At 37.0% G+C, this 21,760-nt stretch overlaps 1 protein-coding gene across 17 annotated transcripts in view; it reads right to left on the minus strand.

Annotated features, from left to right (window-relative positions):
* Window positions 1–21,760, minus strand: part of MCTP1 (multiple C2 and transmembrane domain containing 1) — a 493,900-nt gene that overhangs the window by 176,289 nt on the left and 295,851 nt on the right. For all 17 annotated transcript variants that reach the window (XM_053663569.1, XM_053663564.1, XM_053663565.1 and 14 more), the window contains 3 exons: window positions 19,524–19,654; window positions 6,790–6,976; window positions 1,977–2,070 (listed from right to left, as the gene is read on the minus strand). In XM_053663569.1, the coding sequence (XP_053519544.1) occupies window positions 1,977–2,070; window positions 6,790–6,976; window positions 19,524–19,654 (412 nt within the window). The remainder of the gene's footprint in view (window positions 1–1,976; window positions 2,071–6,789; window positions 6,977–19,523; window positions 19,655–21,760) is intronic.

Consider the following 21,760-nt stretch of genomic DNA (forward strand, 5'->3'; position numbering starts at 1 on the left):
GAGATACTGATTTGTTTAGGTTTTTCTACCTATTTCAGATATTTTCAGCAAAACACTGTGTGCTCCCCTACAGAAAATCATGAAGAAAAGTGAAGGTGTTTCCTAAGAGACAATGTCATTGCCCTAAATTTCTTAATCTACCTGCTGCTGGGAATCACAGGCTAGGCGTAACCTCCACAGTGTAAAAGCAATACTATATTCCTATTACAGTCTTCAAGTTCATGTCCAAAGTGAATGAAAAGAGTAGTCGGATCATTTATTGTTGACTGTTGGCTTTAATAATAAATGCAGCATAATAATAATAATAATAAAATCTCTGTGTCCAGATTAATTTGATTACAACCACATCAGAAATAAAAAAGAAAATGAATAAAGTTAACATTCACTAATTGCTTAGTACAAGGAGCCAAATTAGCATGTACCCAGAACAATTACAAACTGCCTTCTCTCCAGCTGTTTTCGGGTACACCTATTTTGAAAGAATATTTGATAGCTGTTATGTTCTAAGCTTACAAATGAGTTGATAATTACCTCTTTAAAGAAACTGTAAATGCTGAACATTTTAATTTTTATCACACAATAAATAGTCATTTAATAATATGCAAAAATTAAAAATTTTAAAATATTGCTATTTTGGAGAAGTAATCTGTTACTTTAGTTTTAAAGCATGTGATCTTTTAATTTGGTTTTGATTTGATGAATTAAAGGAAGGTACCAGTGACCATGTGATAGATTTGTAATCCCACTGAGCAGTGATTTTCAAAGGGCGGGCCACAAGGATTTTTAAATATCTGACTATTTAGTCAGGGACAACTGACCTCTTTTTCCTTGAATTGTCAAATAAAGAGAAATAACAACAAGTCAATACAACAACAGCCATTTCATGTGAATGAATTAAAATTACACCAATTTTTTATCAGATTGGCAAGAACATATATATATATATATTTTTTTTAGTGTGCAGCAGAATTTTAGTAAATTAGTTTGTGTACCATGAAATGAAAGAGATTAAAAATCACTGCCTCAGATAGGAGGAGAAGTACATTTCTCCCCATCCAATAAGTCAGCTACCTTTGTTGGGCCAACTTGTTAAACACATAGTGGTAAGCATATTTCCACAAATAATAAGTGGATACTTTATTTCAGAAACAGTGAATATGCACAAAAATTGGTCATCAGTCCTATTTATTATCTATTTTGAGATGGACAATTTAAGAATTGGTATAAACACCCCCAAATTCCATAGAATTAAACAATACATGAACAGTCCCATAGTTGCAAATTCAAACCAATGATTCAGTTCTGAAAATCGACAAAATAATTACTGTTAGTCAATTATATGTTATAGAAACAGCAATACCCAAATGAGAAATTTAAGAGACAAGAGTAATTTTGGCATTTTTATGGGTCTGTTTCTTGGTTTAAAATATTTAGAACAACGTGGATGCTTAGTGTAGATCCAAAATTATCTCTGGAATATCCTAAGAAATTTAGACAACTAACAAATTGGATTAGCATCCCAAATACTAAGAGTTCATACCAAACAACTGAGCATTATGTATGTTTGAATTAAATTGTTAAAGCTATGGTGTCTTACATAAGCTGATACCCTCTGAGAGAAGATACAGTATTACTCCGAATGCCAAAATGACAAAACCAGGAAGAAAAATCCCTACTACGTTGACTGAACTTTGGAGGAGGCAACAATTCAAAAGTCATTTTATTTTACATTGTTTATTTTTTATTATATTACCCTTCTTTTTAAAAAGCAGTGAGAATATAAAAGTTGGTGGCTGGCAAACCTTTGTGAGATCAACCCTGAAACTTCATATTTATATCATGTACTTTAATAATCCAAAAGGTCAAATGAGGAGTTCCATCACTAAATGGTACAGATCTTGCATGCTGCTTGATATCTATACCTGGATGTATATCTATATACACACACAAAATAGGGTAATTGCATCGTTTCTTACCTGTGACGTCGGCGGCCATTAATCCTTCTGCTCTGATTACTTTCACCTGGAGAAATCCCACATCTTTCAGGTTGTGAAATATCCGCAATGGACTCTGGAAGACCCCAACGTCAGTATTAGAAAAGAAAGGCCCTAAACAGTCTCAAAGGGTGTTCCAGGAAAACACTAAGTTTTATGGTTGATTTCAGGATGTTGCTTAAGTGATTCAAAGGATATTTGTGTTTCTTCAGTGGAGGCTGTACTTCCACCATCACAAATGTGCACACACACACACATTTATATAGATACCAGTTGCTATGTAAGTACATTTTTCAAAGGATAAAAAAAAAGCCCACAACATTTCTTCCCCATAAATAATTATCAGTAGATAATGAACAATAAATTGTAAAATTGGAACATGTCTGCTTTTTCTCCCTTTCACCTCCTTTACCAAAGCACTCCAAGAAAGATTTCTTCTATGGGTATGATGGTTTGGACATTCATGCTTCTTAATTTTGAATCTTAAGTTGTTCATTATGTAATATTTCAGACTTTGGCAGCAAGGAAGTTAACATTAAATCAATCAATTATTTTTCTACTATTTTCTTCTTGATGAGCATTGGAAATTGCAGGTGCTACATGAAAGTTAAATCGTTGAAAGACCATTCTCTATATTTAATTTAAAAGACTTAGGTATTCTAAAAACCTTTTAGATAGAAGACATATAATCTTCAGAAAAATCAAATTGATCACTAAAAATAAACTCAAAAGTCATGAGTACTTTTTCTTACATTTATAATTTATTTACCATTGTGGTATGTATAAAAGTAGAAGTAGAAAAATTGTGATAGAAGAGTTAGGTCCAAACGATAAAACCTCTTTAATTTCATAAATTAATCATGGTAGTGTTTTACTAAGTGCAGTACTGGAAGGGATTAAAAGAGGGATACCAATAGAATAATTCAAAACTCTAATTAATGAGCACAAATACTGAGAGAATGAACCTACAGAACTTTATATGCCTTTGTTTATTTACAAATTATAGCATTTTTCTTATGACAAGATCAGCATTTCTACTCAGTAAATCAAAGGTATTTTTTTGTCATAATTTTAAAAATGCTTTCTGACCAGGGAGCATAACATACTTTTGCCTAACAAAGTTAGCTATTAAAATATTACTACAGACCACTTGCATCCCCGTATTAAGCACATGAGAACACTAAGGAGGAAAAGCTTAGTGCGATATTAACTTCATCAGTCCCGTATGATGAGCCACTGTTTACGCTGAAGCTGTGACCTTGGTATATTGAGAGGAGGAAATGCAGATATGTGTGTAATCTCATGACCTAGCTTAAAAAAATGTTTAGCACAGGGATTAGCTCTTAATCTTTTATTGTTTTTAAACAGTTGTTTATCTCCCAGAACTGTTTAAGCTACCCAGATAATAGAGCTAAATAAAAAGGTATGTCTCTCTCCATTTACATTCCTGTAAAGGAAGGGCTTAGCTTAACAGTGGGAAGTTTAGGCAGCAGTATTAGCATTCAGAGGTTTGTAGGCAGTTGTCTGCCTAATGGGGTAATGATCAGGTTTGGGAAGCTTCTTATCTCAGAGCTTACAGAGTGCTGCAAACCAGGTAAGTCTATCCTAATGATGGGGAAGAGTTTTCTGAAAAGGTTCCTGTCCTTTCATTTTCAGAAGCAATTCTAACTAAGTTTCATTGTGACTGAAACAAATATTATCAGTCTCATGTCTGAGAATCGTTTCATACTGCTAGCCTCCCTGCACAGCCCTATAGCTTCTGGTGCTTCAGCCCCAATGCTATGCTTCCCATTCGGAGGAGTAATTACTGTTTGAAGCTTTCATTTCCTTGAATCAGCTGACGCTCGGTAATGTCTTGTGAACTTCAACTGTTCAGGCCAGTGACATATCGATTATGATAAGAATTCCAGAATAGCCAAAGACTTACATATATCAGTTAAGAAATAAAACTTCAAGCCATGCCTCATCAAGAGGCATGCCTGCCCTCTTATTTATGGTTATTGTAGAAGGCCCCCAAAACCTGGACGGCTTCTGAAGCCAGAAATCTCCATAGCAGAGGAATCTATGATTTGCTGTGAATCCTTTCAGCCCTCAATAGATGGGGAAAGATTGAAATGCTCTGGAGAGGAGTCCTCTTTATTTTTTTAATGAAAGGCTGTATAATATATTTTCTCTATGGCTGCAGCAGCTGTCAGGGAGAGCATCTCAGTTCAGCTCTATTACAGGAGAGGCAATACCCCATCCTATGGCATCGAGATGCTCTGAGGGGCCAGGGCTGATTGACAGCTTGTCACCGTGACGTCTTATTCCATCTCTGTTATGGAGAAAATTAATGTCACACCACCAGCCTTATGACTCGCTGTCATCTTAGAACTGCTCACCTTTTATCAATGCTCTAAATAACATTTCAAGCCCATCGTCTCACGGTGGACAATCCGGTCAAGGGACATTAAATCAGATGACTGTGAAATGTCATAATAAAAATGGAATGCTAACAACTTCTTCTCTAAACTAGCTCCTCTGGTTTTTAAACTGTGACAAGGGGGAGCAAGGGTTCAGCATACCCGTTCTGAAAAGGTCATACAATCGCTCTTGGTCTACTACCCATTACTACCCGCCCCCTATTGACCTTCCCTGCTTTCCTCCCCCCAAAAGGAGAGAAAAAAAGAAAAATGGAATTAGCCATCTTTTCAGAATGTGGTGATCAAATAAGGGCTCACACAGTAATGTCTGTTTAATTTGTGGGGCTTCAGTGCTTGGCAATGAACCACTGAATGACAGCACTGGAAAGCCTTCTCGGGGCTCTTTCACGAGAGAGCAGGGAAACCCATCAACTTTCCTCGCCACAACCAAATTGTTAAGTCAAACCTAAATTTCAAAAAATATACATGTTCTCACATGAAAACGCATAAAAAATTTTCCAATTAACCTTCTTTCTACATTTCACTAAAACAAGTGATATTTCAGAGATGATACAGCACTCATTCATTTCATAATCTATCTAGTAAAAAGGAAACCTACTGAAACCTCTATGTAGGCCTTTGTCCTGGCTTTGCTATGGTTAATTAGGACGCACGTGCTATTACATACAGTAGCTTCCTGGCAAGTACGTCTGTAGAGGGAGATGCAGGCCTGTGCTTGAAGTTTGGGGCTAAAAACAAGTATATTTAAATGTGGCCCACTTTTTAATATAATGAGCAGAACATAACCTGAGAATTAGCTGGGACATCCACATAATATTTTATATTTTACTGAAATAATAACTAACATCTGAAAGAAGCATGGAAACAAATACTGAAATTCTGAATGGCAATGGCTGAAATAAAGAAGCCCATCCAGGAAAAAAAATCCTTAAGAGTTGGATTATTTCTAATTACCTAGCCTGCAGTATCATTCTAATATAAGGGATTAATCCATGAAATGCAGTATTATAATATCTAGAATAATTTTTATATTAATACATATACTAATTCATTCCTTTAAATTGCTTTAATTCATGAAGCTCACTTCTGGTAATAGGAGACTACATTTTGGTAGGTACCAAAATGTGAAATAATTTTCATAATTGCAATTAGACATTAGAAGATGCCACACAATACTTTAGGCTCTTAGCTAGTTTAAAAATATATACTATTTTGCCTTGCTAAGTCACCTCCATTAAACTGTTTATGATAACACCATTGGTGGGTGAGTTGTACAAGCATTAGCAGACAGCTGATTCAGTGGAGATAGCCAGAATAAATTTGCTGAGGCGCACATCCTGCTAATCTGTTTGAAGAATATTGTAGAGCATTAGTACCAGCACTTCATGTTATCTGCACAGCCTGATAAGGTACATCTTTATTAAATTCAGTTATTGAAAGGATGTCAGTCAGCAAATAGGAATATTTTAAAATCTAGAAAAAAATTAAGCGGTTCTTTGTTAGTCGGAGCTTGGTTTCATAGCCGAGAGTCTAGAGGAGCCTTCTAAACACCTGGCAGCATCACACAATACCAGCTTTGTGATTTTAAGTGGAAAAGCTTTTCTCCCCAGTTTCACGGGTACTGAGGTATTCACTTTTTCAAGCCTCCACTGAGAGAGAACAGTGGAGTAAGAGCTCCCCTCTCTGTTGCTTCAAGAAAACTACATGGTGGGAAATACATAGTGTAGGACGCTGGAAAATAGGTAGATTTGGTTGTGAATATTTTGGTTTGGTAAAAATAGAGAAGGTATTTATTTTAGGGACTCACTGTTCTACCCTATCTCTCTACATTTGATCAAAAGGTATGGAAGCTTCCTTTTAATTATATTTCACATTCACTAAAAAAAAATAAAAATAAAAGGATAAACTAAGGCTTCTTAAGTAGTTGAAAATAAAAGTAATTTCTGTGAATACCCTCTAGTTACCAAGCTGTTAATTAATGCAAGTGCCATTAACTCCATTTGAAACTTGGAGAGACAAGAAATATGGAATTACAAAGAGCTGATGAATTCATTTTAAAGTAAGATTGCATAACCTTGACTTTCCTTTATGGGAAGGTTACCTGCATATTTATGCTGCACAATAAAATCACTGAGGAGAATCTCAGAATCTAGAACTTGCTCTGGGGGAGGCCCTGGAAGAGTCCTGGCGTATGGACATCAGTGGGGGGTGAAAGCGAGGCTGCAGAGACACGTGGGACACCGCAGGTGCCCCATTTTGTGCTGACTGATCTGTGAGACAGCTTTTCAGGTGGACTTTTGTCACTCCAGGTAAATTATTTACAACCTCATCTTGGTACCGATGACCCCGAGAGGGGAGGGTTACATACGTACATATCTCTTTAATATTTCCTCCCGCTCTTTCTGCTCCTCCAGGGAGTTGACAGAGAGCTCAGAGATACTGACTGTGGCCGAAGCCGTCAGGGTGACCAGCAGCACCAGGTGGCCCTCACCCTCTTCCAGCTGCAATTCCAGCTTGTGCGTCTGTTCCCTACTGAGGGCTGACAGGTCGACCTGGCACCTACAAACAAATGTTTTGAATTAGCAAGTGGCTTTTTTCCCCCGACATCAAACAGTGGAAGTGCAGGCCGCTCAGGGCTACATGGAAAGTAAATCAATAGAAATACTATTTGGACCATTGGATGAATATTCTTTCACATTAGCTGACTTTCTTCATAAAATTCAGCTCCTGATTATGTGTCTAATTGCTGATTTCCTGTAAGATATGAAAGAAAAAGTGCATATCTGATTCAATTACTATCTACTGTCACCATATTCATATATCAGCAGGGACTTCGATCCCTGGATGGCCTAGGTCACTGGGGCTTTGCTTACAGAAATGATCATGAGCCACCTACAGAGGCAAGAGTCTGAATTTCTGTGCCGCTTTTAACCCAGTGGTTCCCCCGCATTCATAAATGTTGTATATAAAGCAGTGATTACAATATGCACTCTGCTGGTTCCATAAGTTTTACACTTTTAAAACCATGTTAATCTATTCATAGAACACTCACGGATCTAAATAAACAAACAAACAAATCCTCTGAAAACACTATAGCTCAAATGTCATGTACCAGCACTGTCCTGAGAGGCTTCACGATGCGGCAGCCTGTGGACAACAGCCACTGTCTCGGGGCTAAACACCTTGCAAGCTCTGTTCAAAGACATTTCGGTTGATTTGGAAGAGAAAGATACTGCGGTGACCACAAGGCCAACGCAGGGAGAGAAAGGGTGCAGATAGGAATAAAAGGTATTTAAAACAGGAAATAGCCAATTACATGACTACATGTTGTAACACATAAACAGGGTGGTCGGCTGTCAGGGACAGATTAAATTGTTGCTCCTTCTTTACCTTATCTACTGTTTATTGTTTTGCTTTTAAATATTTTATTTGTTTATTTTTAGAGAAGGGAAGGAGAAAGAGAGAGAAACATCAATCTGCAGTTGCCTCTCGAGTGCCCCCTGTTGGGGACCTGGCCCACAATCCAGGCATGTGCCTTGATGGGGAATCTAACCAGTGACCCTTTGATTTTCAGGCTGGCACTCAATCCACTGAGCCACACCAGCCAGGGCTATTGTTTTGCTTTTAAATTAAACGCCTATGAATAAGGCTTCAAAGCTTCTAGTTGTGCTCAAACACCTCTTCAAGCATGAGTGATTTTAGGAACTGAACCAGTGTCTGACATTTACCTTTTATTTTTGCCCATCAAAAATGACATCAGAGATGGCCAGTACCAGAAACGATTGGGAGGAAGAGGAATACAGATGCAAGAAACAAAAGAGAAAAGAAATGCCCTGGTCACTGACAGAAAAATGTATGTTTGCGAAATGCTAACTATTGGGAAAGAAGGAAATTAAAGTCTGTGGCAAGCCTGAAAAATATCTTCTTAAAGTTAGAAGGTACATCAAATGACCTCATTGTTTCTGAACACAACATCCATTTCAAAATACTCTCATGCTCTCTCATTAAACTGCTTATCTAATATTCTAATTTTAATTGAAATAAAGTTACTGTCAATAACACCTGGAACATGATGAGGGTAAAATACATACAATGGCAAAAAAAACAACCAATCATTTTCTAATAAAAAGAAAAACATCCATATCATTTTCTACAGCATCCGGCACAGTGCCTAGTCTGTAGTTGGCTGAATGTGAATGAACCTTTAGACTAGATTAGGAGTCTGATACCAGGGAATTGAACACAAGTTACAATTCAGATAACACTTTTGGTTGGATAAAGTTGGGAACAAGAAGGGTCTGTCACTCACTTCAGTCACGCATTTTCCAGTCCAGTCCTTGCCTCATCCTCTGGTGTGACACTGAATCACTCTTAAAACACTAAAACATGTTGAATCTTTCCAGAGGGTTTCCTTCCAGGCCAATTACCATTTCACATTGGTCATATAGATTCTGGGATACTTCTCATTCACATGAGAGTTTTTCATCAAATGCTTTAGAGCTGGGGAAGATGCTCTAAAGATAATCTGGTCCGGGTACTGCAAACTGGCAACTTTCAGATCAAATCTCTTCCATGGATTTGTTGATTTTCCTTGTATTGTTTAAGTCTTCAAGTCAAATAATTTTAAAAGTATAGTAAATGTCCTGTGATTTACTGTCCCGAATACTGTCTATTATTTATAGCTAGCCTACTTCACTTAATTCTGTACCTGGTTCTAATAGGCATAAGGATTTGTGATCCTTGAAACCTCCTTCATTTACCAGTGAGAAAACTGAGGGGGAGAGAAGTTACATGACTAAATGGAAATATTGTTCATTATTAGCAGAGCCAGGATCTGAACTTAGGGCTGTAGAATCCAAGATCTAGGCTTTTCTTCTTGACCAGTCTGTCATTAAGTAATTGCATGCCAGGAGGAAGTGTGTGCTGTTTGCAGTGTGGTTCTTAAACTGGGTATATCTGGATTCATTCTAAACAGAAAAAAATTATCTCAGTTTTAAAGTATGGAATCGTGTAATTTTTATGCTTTGAATATATATGAACTAGGGAAGAAGGATGTAAGTTATCACACTGGTAAGATAATAAACTAAGAAAAATTTAAAAATTGAATTAAAAAAACCCTGAAACTAAATAAAATTTAAATTAACCTCTCAACTTATAGGGAGTTATGCTTTTCTACTGAAACTAAATTTCCAATATCACTGTACTTACAGAAATAGTCTCAGCTCCTATCCTATATGTAATGTTTCAGAATTTTGACTTCAATCATTCTAATGTAGAAAATGTCTATTTATACAACTGTATTGGACAAGAGAAAATTAATGGTTTCAAGGTTCTTTTTGCTAGTTGAGGTTGAATATCTCCTATTCATCTAAAAACTCTGCTCAGGAGTAATCCTCTGAAGCCATTTTAAATGAAATTCTCCATATTGCCTGTCCATGGGTGGCTAAGTAGGTACACCTGCTGAGCAATCAGCTGTATCTCTGAAACACAGGAAACGGTGGCCAGCCCAGTAACACATCACCTTGCATTGCTTCCTGGTCTTCCCTGCCTCATGTTTTCTCTTTCCCTCTCAGTGCCTGGGATGGTACCTCCTAATAAAGCACCAGCACTTAACCATTGCCCCAAGTTCTATCTTCTAAGGAACCTGGGATAAAGCAAAGGCCATTGATAAAATTCAACCCCCTTAGTTACAGACGTCTAAAACACAAACCTGACCATGTCCCTCCCCTGGCTTCCCACCACCTATGAAATATCCTTAGCAAGGTAACAGTGCCCTCCACAGCCTACCCTCAGCTTGCGTGTCACTTGCTGACTCACTACTTAAGTCATTCGAGACCACTTATAATTCTTTCACCGTCCATGCTAGGGCTCAACTGTGTCTCTGTGTTTGAACAAGGCAACCTCTTTACCTATCTTTGCTTTGCTAATTTTTACTAATTCTCATTGTATTAACCTGCAGTCATCTTTCAATGTCAGCATCCTGAGACACCTCAAGGACAGGCACCTAGCATAGCACCTGGAACATAGTTGGTGCTCTGTAAGTTTTAAAGGACTCATGGGCAAGGAGGTAAAAGGTCAGAGATCCCCAAATTACCCATGGTGATGGCGCTAGTGCAGAACTAGCATGTAGTGCTTTCACTCTATCACGTCTATATTGTCTTCTTAGAAAGCAGTTTGATATCTTTCCAACACTCATTTCATTCATTCACTCATTCATTCATTCATTCATTCATTCACACATTCAGTATTTACTAAGTACCATCCACGTCAGATCTCTGTTAGGTGTGGGAGGTTCAACACTTTGTAAGCCTTCTAGAGTCTCACATCTTTATCTTCAGAACTACCATAGATTCAGTGTGTTGTAGTTTTATTTTCACATATGCTTTATTAGTTTGATATTGGAAAATTACAAAACTTACTATCTGTACCAGAGACTAACTTATCAATTAATCAATAGAAGAATCAAACCAATCTCAAAACTGAAGATTCTAGGGCTACTGTAATCTGTATACATAAATGGAGTAATTGAGGCTTAGAGAGATTAAGTGATGGAAGGACTCAAATGACATTTCCTGACTTCCATATCAAACCTTAAAATTCTTTACACTTCTAAAAACTATATGCATTTATTTAGCCACAGGAAAGGCATATGTCACATTTATTTGGTGATATTTTCCACTAAGAGTTCAAGGAGAGAAATTTCAGTGTTTCCATAACCTTTTCCTCCCCTGCCTTTTTCTCTGCCATGCCTGAACTGGTCGGTGACCAATGACATTCCTATCAGATGAAACAGTTCTGTGCATAATGCCCTGGATGCTGATTATATATGTAAGTACACTGAGGTGCAGGAAGTAAATATTAGGACTATTTGGATTTTTAAATAATTTAAAAATAAGATAATTTTCAGGAATTCTAGTTTACATAGGTAAACAAACTTTGCCTTCTCGCAAAACTACAGAAAAAATTAAACTAGACTACAAAACAAATATCACCCAGAAATGTCAGAAAATTGAGCTGTATGGAAGTCCGACAACCAAAGATTTGAGGAAGCAACATTCATCCAAATGGGTAGGAGGGGTGGAGATGTGAGAGAGGTAGAGAGATGCCAGAGCCACTGAGCCCCAGAGAAATGCAGAGAGGCAGCAGAACAGGCAGTCTCACATTCACAAGTGGATAAAAACTGGGAGGGATACCTTGTGAGCAAGTGATCCCAGCCATAAACCAGACCACCCAGCAGCCCAGAGTTCCAGTGCCAGGATGATACATCCTGGTAACTTCTAGCTCTAAAAATCAGAGGTAGTTGAGGCAGTAGAAGAAAGTGCCAGATTCTCAAGAGACTTCTCTTAAAAGGCCCACAAGGACTTAGGACTTATGCATATCCATTCCTCTGGGATTCAGCATCAGGGCAACAGCTGGAAGGACACAAGTGGCATACGGAGAGAAAGTGAAGTGACTAGAAACAGGGCAAGTTCTGGGAGACATCTTCCTTTTGGGCAAACATCCAGAAGCCAGGAAGTGGCACTGTCCCTTCTCAGAGCCTTCCCCCCAACGAGAGCCACAAAGCGGTGAAACTGGTTGCCCTACCCTGGCGATCACTTAAGAATCCACTCCACACAATTTACAGGTATGCTTTTGTACAATAGGCCATACTACTAAGACAGGGAGTCAAAGCAGCTTTACCTAATACATAGAAACAAACACAGGGAGGCTGTCAAATTGAGAAAACAAAGAAATATGGCCCAAATGAGTAAACAGAACAAAACTCCAGAAAGAGAATTAAATGAAACTGATACAACCAACCTATCAGATGTAGAGTTCAAAACACTGGTGATCAGGATGTTCAAAGAAATCAATGAGTATAGTAAAAACATAAAAAAAGAAATGAAGGTTACACTAAGTGAAATAAAGAGAAATCTACAAGGAACCAACAGTGAAGGGAAGGAAGCCAGGATTCAAATCAACAATTTGCAACATAAGGAAGAAATAAGTATTCGAGTAGAAGAGAAAGAAGAAACTATAATTCAAAAAAATTATAGTATAAGAAGACTCTGGGACATCTCCAAATGTGCCAACATCCACATCCTAAGGATTCCAGAAGAAGAAGAAGAAGAGCAAGAAATTAAAAACTTATGTGAAAAAATAATGAAAGAAAACTTCCCCAAGTCTGGCAAAGGAAATAGACTTTCAGGAAGTTCAGGAGGCTCAGAGAGTCCCCAGCAAGTTGGACCCAAGGAAGCACACACCAAGGTACATCATAATTACATTACCCAACTTTAATGAGAAAGAGAGAATCTTAAAAGCAGCAAGAGAAAAGGAGACAGTTATCTACAAAGGAGTTTCTATAAGTCTATCAGCTGATTTCTCAAAAGAAAATTTGCAGGCAAGAAGAGGCTGGAAAGAAGTATTCAAAGGCATGAGAGGCAAGGATCTACATCCAAGATTGCTCTATCCAGCAGAGCTTTCATTTAGAGGGCAGATAAAGTGCTTCTCAGATAAGGTCAAGTAAAAGGAGTTCATCATCACCAAGCCCTTACTTTATGAAATGTTAAGGGGACTTATCTAAGAAAAAGAAGATCAAAACTATGAACAGTAAAATGACAACAGACAACTATCAACAACTGAATATAAAAAACAAAAACAAATTAAGCAAACAACTAAAACAGGAACAGAATCACAGAAAGGGAGATCACATGGAGGGTTATCAGTGGGGATGGAGATAGCAGAATGGGAAAAAAACGTATAGGGAATAAGAAGCATAAATGGTAGGTGCAAAATAAACAGAGGAAGGTTAAGAATAGTATAGAAAATGGAGAAGCCAAAGAACTTACATGTACAACCCATGGACATGAACTAAGGTGGGGGAATGCTGGTGGGAGGGAATAAAGGGGAGAAAATATGGAACAACTGTAATAGCATAATCAATAAGATATATTTAAAAAATAAAAACAAAGCCTTCTGAATAAAAACAGCAGACTTTATAAAATTTCTTTGGTGGGGTAATTTTTAAAACCATATTTTATGTAATTTTGTCCAAATTTAACAACAAAGCTATGAAGCCTTTTTGAGATTTTATAATATATGGGAACTATTTTACATTAGTAAAACTAATAATATATTATATATTATAAAGTCTTACATCATAAATCAATATAGTACCCAATTCCTTGGAATGTTGCATTGTAAGGGATTCAACATATAACCAGTGAAGTGTTTGCAAGTTTCACAACTGTGCTGAAGCTGTCGGCCATCCCAGCCACCATAGAACGCCAGTGAGGTCATTACCTTTCTCCTGCCAGAGGTTCTCACTGTTCAACCATCTTTGGAGCCATTGCTTCATCAGAGCATACTTCTGTAAACTTGTGAAGTTTCCCATTCACTCACTCAAAGATAAACTGGCCATTGTATAAGAAATATTGCAATGAGTACAAACTTCCTGAGAAAATCTTCAGAAGAAAAAATAGTAACCATGAAAGCAAATAGATTCAAATCTTAATACATTTGGTGTAGGTCAAGTTTTTGAAAAATCAGAAAAAGATCAGTGACATAGTCCATTCTTTACTTAAGTGTTGTCCATCTTCCTAATGAAATATTCCATTCAACTCTTAGTAAGAAAAATGGTGGAATACAGGGATTTCATAAAAAAATGCTCTTAAGTGTTGAACTGTCTGATGATCTATGTGCTTTCAGATTAATCATGTACCAGGACCGCCCCTGCCCTTACTTACATACGAGGTAAAAGAATCATGGCAGCCCTGGTACTATGAGAAAAACTTGGCAAATCAGAATCTATGGAATGTCAAATGCTCAAATGCATTGACCTTCAACTTTCAGAAAATGTTAATTTGGTTTATATCACCAACACACCCCACATTTTCTTCCTTTCGGCATTAAATGCACAGGTATCAATTTATTTTTATGATTGTGGAATTCAAAGCATTTGTTTCTCACCTACAACTTGCCCATTTGGAAGGTTTTCCTTATACTATATCATTAATGAAAATTTTGTTGAAACCGAGCTCTCTATTCAAGTTTACATCTATAAGTCTGTTGTCAGGGGCAGCCACGGCCCTGATAACAGTGCAACAAATAAAGTCAGTAGCAATTCACCAACCTAAAATATATGTACCCCAAATCAATGCCACTTTACAGATAAACAAGTGTTTTGCACACTAATAAATAATGCTATAAATCTTGCTATATTGGATTGCAAATAACTCCAACTGAATAAAATTGCTTGACACAGGATTTACTTATTCTGCATGTTCATAAAAACAACTTGTCTGACAGCACTCATTCTTGGCAATTTACCACCACTGTCAGCCGCCAACGTTCAGATTACTGCTCCGCGTAAAAGTGTAACAATCACGAGGATTTATTAGCTGATTATCGTAAAGGTGGCAGTTTGTCTTGCCTGCCAAAATGCAGGTGATCAGAAAGTTAAATAATTACATGCAGATTAACATTATTTCACCTTCACTTGGAATTTGTAGTTCAATGACAGATAAAATTTGTTGTTTAAACTTGCAGTATGATGCACAACACCCAAGTTGGTTTATTGACTACTCAGAACCTTGTTGAGCACTTAATCACTTCGGAACATACTGAATAGAAGACGAAGGTGAAAGAGCATGGGCTTTCAAGTCAGGAGTCCTGGATCCGAGTCTCAGATCACCCAGTTCCAACACCGGGAGGCAACCTCTAGCCTCCATCTGTCCCACTTTTCATGTCTGCAAAATTGTTTTATGAACCACTTTCATTATCCCCTAATGTTGTGCTAATGAATGTAATAATGTAATAGTGCCCTTTAGGGTGTAAAAGATTATCATTATTGTTTCCTTCTACTCATGGTAAATTTATTTTTGTGTAATATTTAACAACCAGATGGCATTAACTCTTTAGTTTTACAATGATGAAAAAGTTATGATACCTTGATAAATGTATAGGCTTTTCTTCCAAACAACAATTCCATACTTTTTTAAGTATAAAGGTCACTCAGACACTTTTAGACTTTAACTCATTAGTTCTCCCCTGTTGAGTTATATACACATATGTTTCCTCAATTACCTTGAAACTTTGTACCTTCCACTAAGACATGTTGTTGTAATTGCCTTTTCATTAACACCTGGCATCAAATTATATATTTATTTACAGAAGGAAGAGCCATAATTTCTAATATTAAACCAAGCTTCAGATATTTAAATTAAAGTCCTGCAAATATTTATGAAATACCTATCATGTGTCTGATACTTTTGTGGGCATCAAGGATGCTGCAGTATACAAAACACTCGAAAATTCTCATGGAACAAAACCCACCTGGAGCATATGTTATAGTGACGAGAAATAAATGATAATACCCAGTATGTCAAGTGGTGGTTACTTCAACTGAGAAAACAAACCAGGATAGGGAAAAGGGAATGTCTAGGAAAGAAAGGGGTTTCAATTTTAAATAGGATTGGTATGGATGCCTCTCTAATGTGACATTTGTGCACAGACACAAGAAAGGTAAAGAAGCAAGGCAGATGAACACCGAAGAAAAGAGTCCAACAGACTGAGGGAGGAAGGGTCCGGGGGTGAGAGAGGGTTTGGCGTGCTTGAGGAATGGTGAAGGGGCTACCGTAGCACAAAGAGAGGGAAGAATAGAACAGCAGAAGTTCAAGGTGGAGGGATCACAGGGCCAGACCCTGAGGAGCATTATAAACTACCGTAGGGAATTTGGTTTTATCCAGATCACTGCGGGAAACAATTGAAGGGCTTTCTTTGCGAAGAGAAGTTTAATTACTTATTAATGTCATGTGGAAGGAAGAACAGGAGGCTGTTGCTATTGTCTGCACAAGAGCTGGTGGTGGCTTCAAACAGAATCGTAATGATCGCGATCATGACAGGAGTGAATTCTGAATATATTTGGAAGAAAAACTTAGCAGGTTGCTGATGGATTTAATGAGAGTGAGAGGAAGAAATGACTCACAAACAGCTCCAAGATTTTTGGTGTTAGCAACAAACTAGGGAGAATCCTGAAGGAAGGGAAGATTTGCGGGGTAGGGAGAGTGAGAACTTTGGCTTTGAACCTGCTATATTGGAGATGGCTATTAGATTCTAAAGAGAAGATATTGAGTAGAAAGCTGGATGTGGGAATCTGGAGTTTAGATGAGTTATGGACTGGAGCTGTATACCTTTGTCACTGTCAATTGGAGATGGAGCGAAAGCATGAGTGAATGAAGTCATCACAGGAGCAAGTATAGACACAGAAGATGCTGAAGGAGCAGGTTCCAAAGCTCTCCATAACTAAAACAGGAGGAAGATGAGAAAACACTTGCACAGAAGATCAAGAAAGAGCATGCAATGAGGTAAGATGAAAACAGTCTGCTGTCCTGGAAGCAGGTGGAAACATGTTTTAAGGTCAGGAAGTGGTCGGCCATGTCCACCTCTGCTGCTGGATCAGCTAAAATGAGGGTTGAAAACTGGCCATTGGATTCAACAACTTGGAAGTCACAAGAGACCTTTATTATGGGGGGAAAGCCCTGTTATTGAGTAGGCATTTAAAAAACAGTTTTCCAAAAATCATCATATATGACCAAAACTAGAAAATAAAGAGGATAATAACAAAACTAACACAATAAATTGGTATATGTAGATAATCTAATTTACACAAAGTGTTCTCAAATTTGGGAGTGACTTTGGACAGTATCTTTAAAAAAAGGTTATTAGGCATTGAAGGGGTAGTATTACCCTTCATGGCCAACTTTTATTTAGTCATTGATTATCAGCTGACTCTCTGAATAGCCTCTAACTTTTAAGTTAATACAGACATATCTTAATTATTCCCACCACAAAGCAAAAATTACAATTATGTGATGTGAAAGAGGTGCTAGTTATAGCTCTAATGGCAATCATATTACAGTATATGTCAAATCCATATGTTGTGCACCTGAAATTCACAGTTATATGTCAAATATATTTCAATAAAAATAAACAAATAAATAAGTAAAAAGCTTCATACATAAAATGTTGCAATGATAACCTGTAAAAGACAGAAGACCACAACTACAGTTTTGCTCCTATTATTTTACCCTTAAAGCCAAAATTTAACTGGGCATTAAGTCAATTTTCTTCTCAACTGTTCTAGGAACCAAGGAATTCTATTGTAATCTGCATTATTTCCACTGTTACCACACAACCGTTACATAAACACAAGTGACTTTACTTGCCTCCACTTAGGTATAGTAATATGTTGTTTTTCGGTGACAGAATGTATTTAAAGTGCAACTGAAAAAACACAAAGTTAGAAAGTTCAATGTCCAAATAGCATTATCTGGACATCAAGTAGATTAGAAATGATGATATACCATAGTTGTTTTCCTTTTTCTTCAGCAGGCATCTTTGTTAAATTAGCAGAGTGTATAACAAGTGTCTATTGTCCGTTTTTATTATTTCAAAATCCAACAGTAATTGTCTTTACTGTGTAAAGTGGTTTAAACTGATATCAAATGGTGTCCTGGGAGTCACTGTGTCCACACCTGTGCTCTTGTTTATTCTAAAATTTTTTTTGGCTCAAATTGCTTTCATAGGCAGATATGTTTGGCATGACCAAAAATTGATTTTTTTGTTTTTTGCTTATAGTGACACTGATGCCAGGCAAGTTTTCATTATAGTTATTTTAATTTTTTATTTTTAAAAATTTTATTGCTTGTAGTTTTCATTACATTTAGAAGAAACATGTAACTGAAAATAAAAGTAAGCCATTCAAAATGAATGAGAGTTTTTAAAAACCCTTATTATTCTTTAATGGTTGCATTTGAAATCACTGCACAAGGCAGTTTTAATCCAACAAAGATATTGGGAAGCAGAGTAGACAGTTGTACCCTCGAGGGCAATGGAGCCCAGGACTCCGGTTCTGCAGTCCGGATTTTCTGCCTGATTGGCACAAGCATGAAGAATGTGTCCCGCAATCCAGGTGAAGCTGGATCCAGACACTAAATGTGGGTGGTAAACACCTCCAACAGTCAGGAAAAAGAAGAAGGAAGGATACACTTCCAACTAGGTTACTCGTTTATTGGGAAGACTATACAGTGAAAGCCTTTTAAAAGGATTAAAATGTAAATACTATTAGGTTACAGAGGCATTTTTCTCATTTCACTTTATAAATAAAATATTAAAGGGTAACAAAAGCTAATCTTTGACCTCTCGCTTTATAATCCCATGAAGAAAATCATTGTTTGAAACATATATATCAGAATAATCAAAAAAAGAGATAAATACATTGGATTCAATTCCTGTTCTTGATTTTCTAGCATAAAAGTCCACTTGTTAGCACGCATGCAGTTCTTCAGGCTATATCTTTAGAGACTTAGAAATGTGAACTACAATGAAGAAAGAATTTTCTGCACTAACAAATTCTTCTGTACAGCATGCTTTTATTTCAGTATTGGAAGGTTTCGATATGTTTTTCTACAAAGAGACATATAAAACTATCAAGAAATATAAAAATAGGCCCTCAGGTGAGAAAATGGTTCACATACTCAAGCAGGCATTCAAAGTAACTTGGTGTGGGGATGTCACGTGAGCCTCAGAAGGGTCCTTTGCTGCATTATCAGACTAGCACGATCTGCCTCACTTAATGGCTCCTTCACTAAAACTTGGGGACTCTACCAATTTATGAACTCCTACAGCTGGAAGATTATAAAGACTCTTCACCTTGTGGGGAGTTCTAGGAAACTGCATTTTACAGTACCAATATGCTTTAGGAAAAGTAATATAATCTCCGATCACTTTACAGACTATGAATATGCTCTTTGTTCCTTTAAGTATGTTGTATCAAGTGAGATTCTTCTTTCTCAACTCCTACAACTTTTATGTGCAATGTTTCTGACATCTGGAGAAAATTTCTGGATATCAAATTTGAATGGCCTGTCCATCGCCTGGTCAAAGCTGCCACCTACTGGTCAGTGTTCAAACATAGTGTGCAGTTCACCCAAGCACTGCCTTACCACGGTAAGATCCCTTCCTTCTAAACAATAAAGATCATTTATAATAACCAGACTTAAAGCAAATATTCTCTTAACAAAATTCCCCTCCCTATGGTGAACCAAAAATATCAAATTGCACAAACCTGCCAATAAAATCATCTCTTTTCCCAGCATCTTTGTCCCATGCAGTGATATCAATAATTCCACCCCTTTCTTCATAGAGATGAAAATCAAATTGTTCTCTCCACTGAGGATTCAAAGTTTTTGGCATTATCTGCAAAACCAAAAAGTCATTATTATCTCATCAATATCAGTCTTTAAAAAAATTTAACTTGAGACATTCAATCAAATTTTAGATACTATTTAGAAAGTCATGTAAGGGTGAGAATGAACAAAAGCTTCCAGAAATATGAAAATGAGTCATTAGGACCCTAGCATATTCACTACATATTGTCTGAAAGAACCCTAAAGCATGTGTCCTGAAAACCTAAGTCACCTCCTCACCATCTTGAATAACAGAATAACAGACAAGAGAAATGCATTATATAGAAAAGGCAAAACCATAGTCTATAAGTGAAATATAGGTCATTCAGACACTAGCACTGTTTTATATAACCAGCATATGCACAAAGACATAACTTGATGTCTGTCATCTCATAACAAAAGAAGCTGAGGATCCTGAGTTTCTTTTTTTCTTACTTCCCCACACATGAGAATTTCTGCACTGAATACATAATAAAAAAATTCTGTGGGAGGAGAAAAAAGCAAGTAATTTTGGAGTAGTCAGGTAAACATGTCCTAGAATTATAGCCTTGATGTATCATCTCCATTTTATATATGGAAAAAATAAGACATGGAGTTTAAGTGACCCATACAAGGTCATTCATTACGTTTTGGTGCCTAGACTCTGAGTAAAGTCTTTGATTAAATCTTCAGATCTCTTTCACCCAAACAGTATGCTGAACATGTTTGTGAATTAGTATGAATGTGTGTGTATGTATAATCTCTATGCTGCACATACAAGAATGATACTTTATCTGAAGTGCAATTTTGTAACTTCAAGTATTCTGATAAGACACCTGGTGGAATCAATCAAGTGATCCATACCGATTTCCTTTAAAATTCCATTCCCCATTGGATTCTACAACACTTGTATTTGTTTCCCTAATCTTTCTAAGCAGGAGGGCATGCAGTGACCTTTTCTCTTTTTAATGTATGGGAGACAGATCTTCAGATGTAAAGACTTTGAAAGCAATGAAGTATGTTATGTGCAAAGGTAATGCAAATGAATCACAATTTTTAAAGTTCATAATCTGAAATTAATCAGCAATAGATCACGGAAAGAAAGAGCAAAGAGAGACACGTGTCCATAGCTGGGTTTCATATTTCATACCTAAAGAGCAGAACTATAAACATAAGTAATGTTTTAAGCCTACCAGAACATAGAAGTGATATTAATTGATAAAGGACAAGACAAAGTGGTCATAAGTAACTATTTTTGGAATCAGTAGTTTCTTTAAAGTATGTTATTAAGCCCATGGCAGAAAAAAGGATGGCACTGGATAGATGCTATGATAATTCAAATGTCTTCTGACTAAGTTCATATGAACTCCTATGGTATTTTGGGGGGGGGTTGTCTTACTTATTTGGCCATAAAGCACCTAACTTTTTCAGTTTCCTTTTTTAGGACTGTCCTTCCTACATGATTTCCTTCAGGTCAGAAGTGCTGCTCTCCCCCTCCGCGTGGTTACTCAGTGAGGTAACTGGTGAGCCAGGCAGCAGTGCTCATTGCCTGCGAACAAGTCCGATCTGTGATACTTCCAACTACCAGGTGCTAATAAAACCTCCCTGGGCCAGAAGGAACGGACGCAGGCTGTTTATCAACAATTCGCTAAAATAATGTCAAGGCCAAGATAGTCCCATCAAGGCAGAAGGTGATTTTTAATATGAGATGGATATGATCAGTTGCCCTAAGCTGTCTATGAATAGCAGCTGTAGAAGCTGACTGTTAAGGAGGCTGAATTTGAATACAACGAAGATATGACATGTGTCCCAAATATAACTATTACTACTGTGGCCTCTGCTAATTATTATTCCTTCTCTCAATAATATGACAATATGATTATTCAATATAGTGTTACTATATTGTGTTACTAATATAATAGCTATTACACGACGTACTTATTACTACTGCTGCTATTCTTCCTCTTTTTTCTGCTATTATCATTCATTGAGTATTTAATTATGGGCAAGGCAGAATTCCCAGCACTTCACGTGTATAAAATATTTATTCAGTCTTCTCAGTAACTTTACTAGGTAAGCACTACTTTGTCATTTTTACAGATGAGAAATTAGGGGATGAAGAGGTGAGTTGACTTGC

This window comes from Artibeus jamaicensis, unplaced genomic scaffold (assembly GCF_021234435.1).
Source record: "Artibeus jamaicensis isolate MK-2021 breed Jamaican fruit bat unplaced genomic scaffold, CSHL_Jam_final contig_3214, whole genome shotgun sequence".
Classification (NCBI taxonomy): Eukaryota; Metazoa; Chordata; class Mammalia; order Chiroptera; family Phyllostomidae; genus Artibeus; species Artibeus jamaicensis.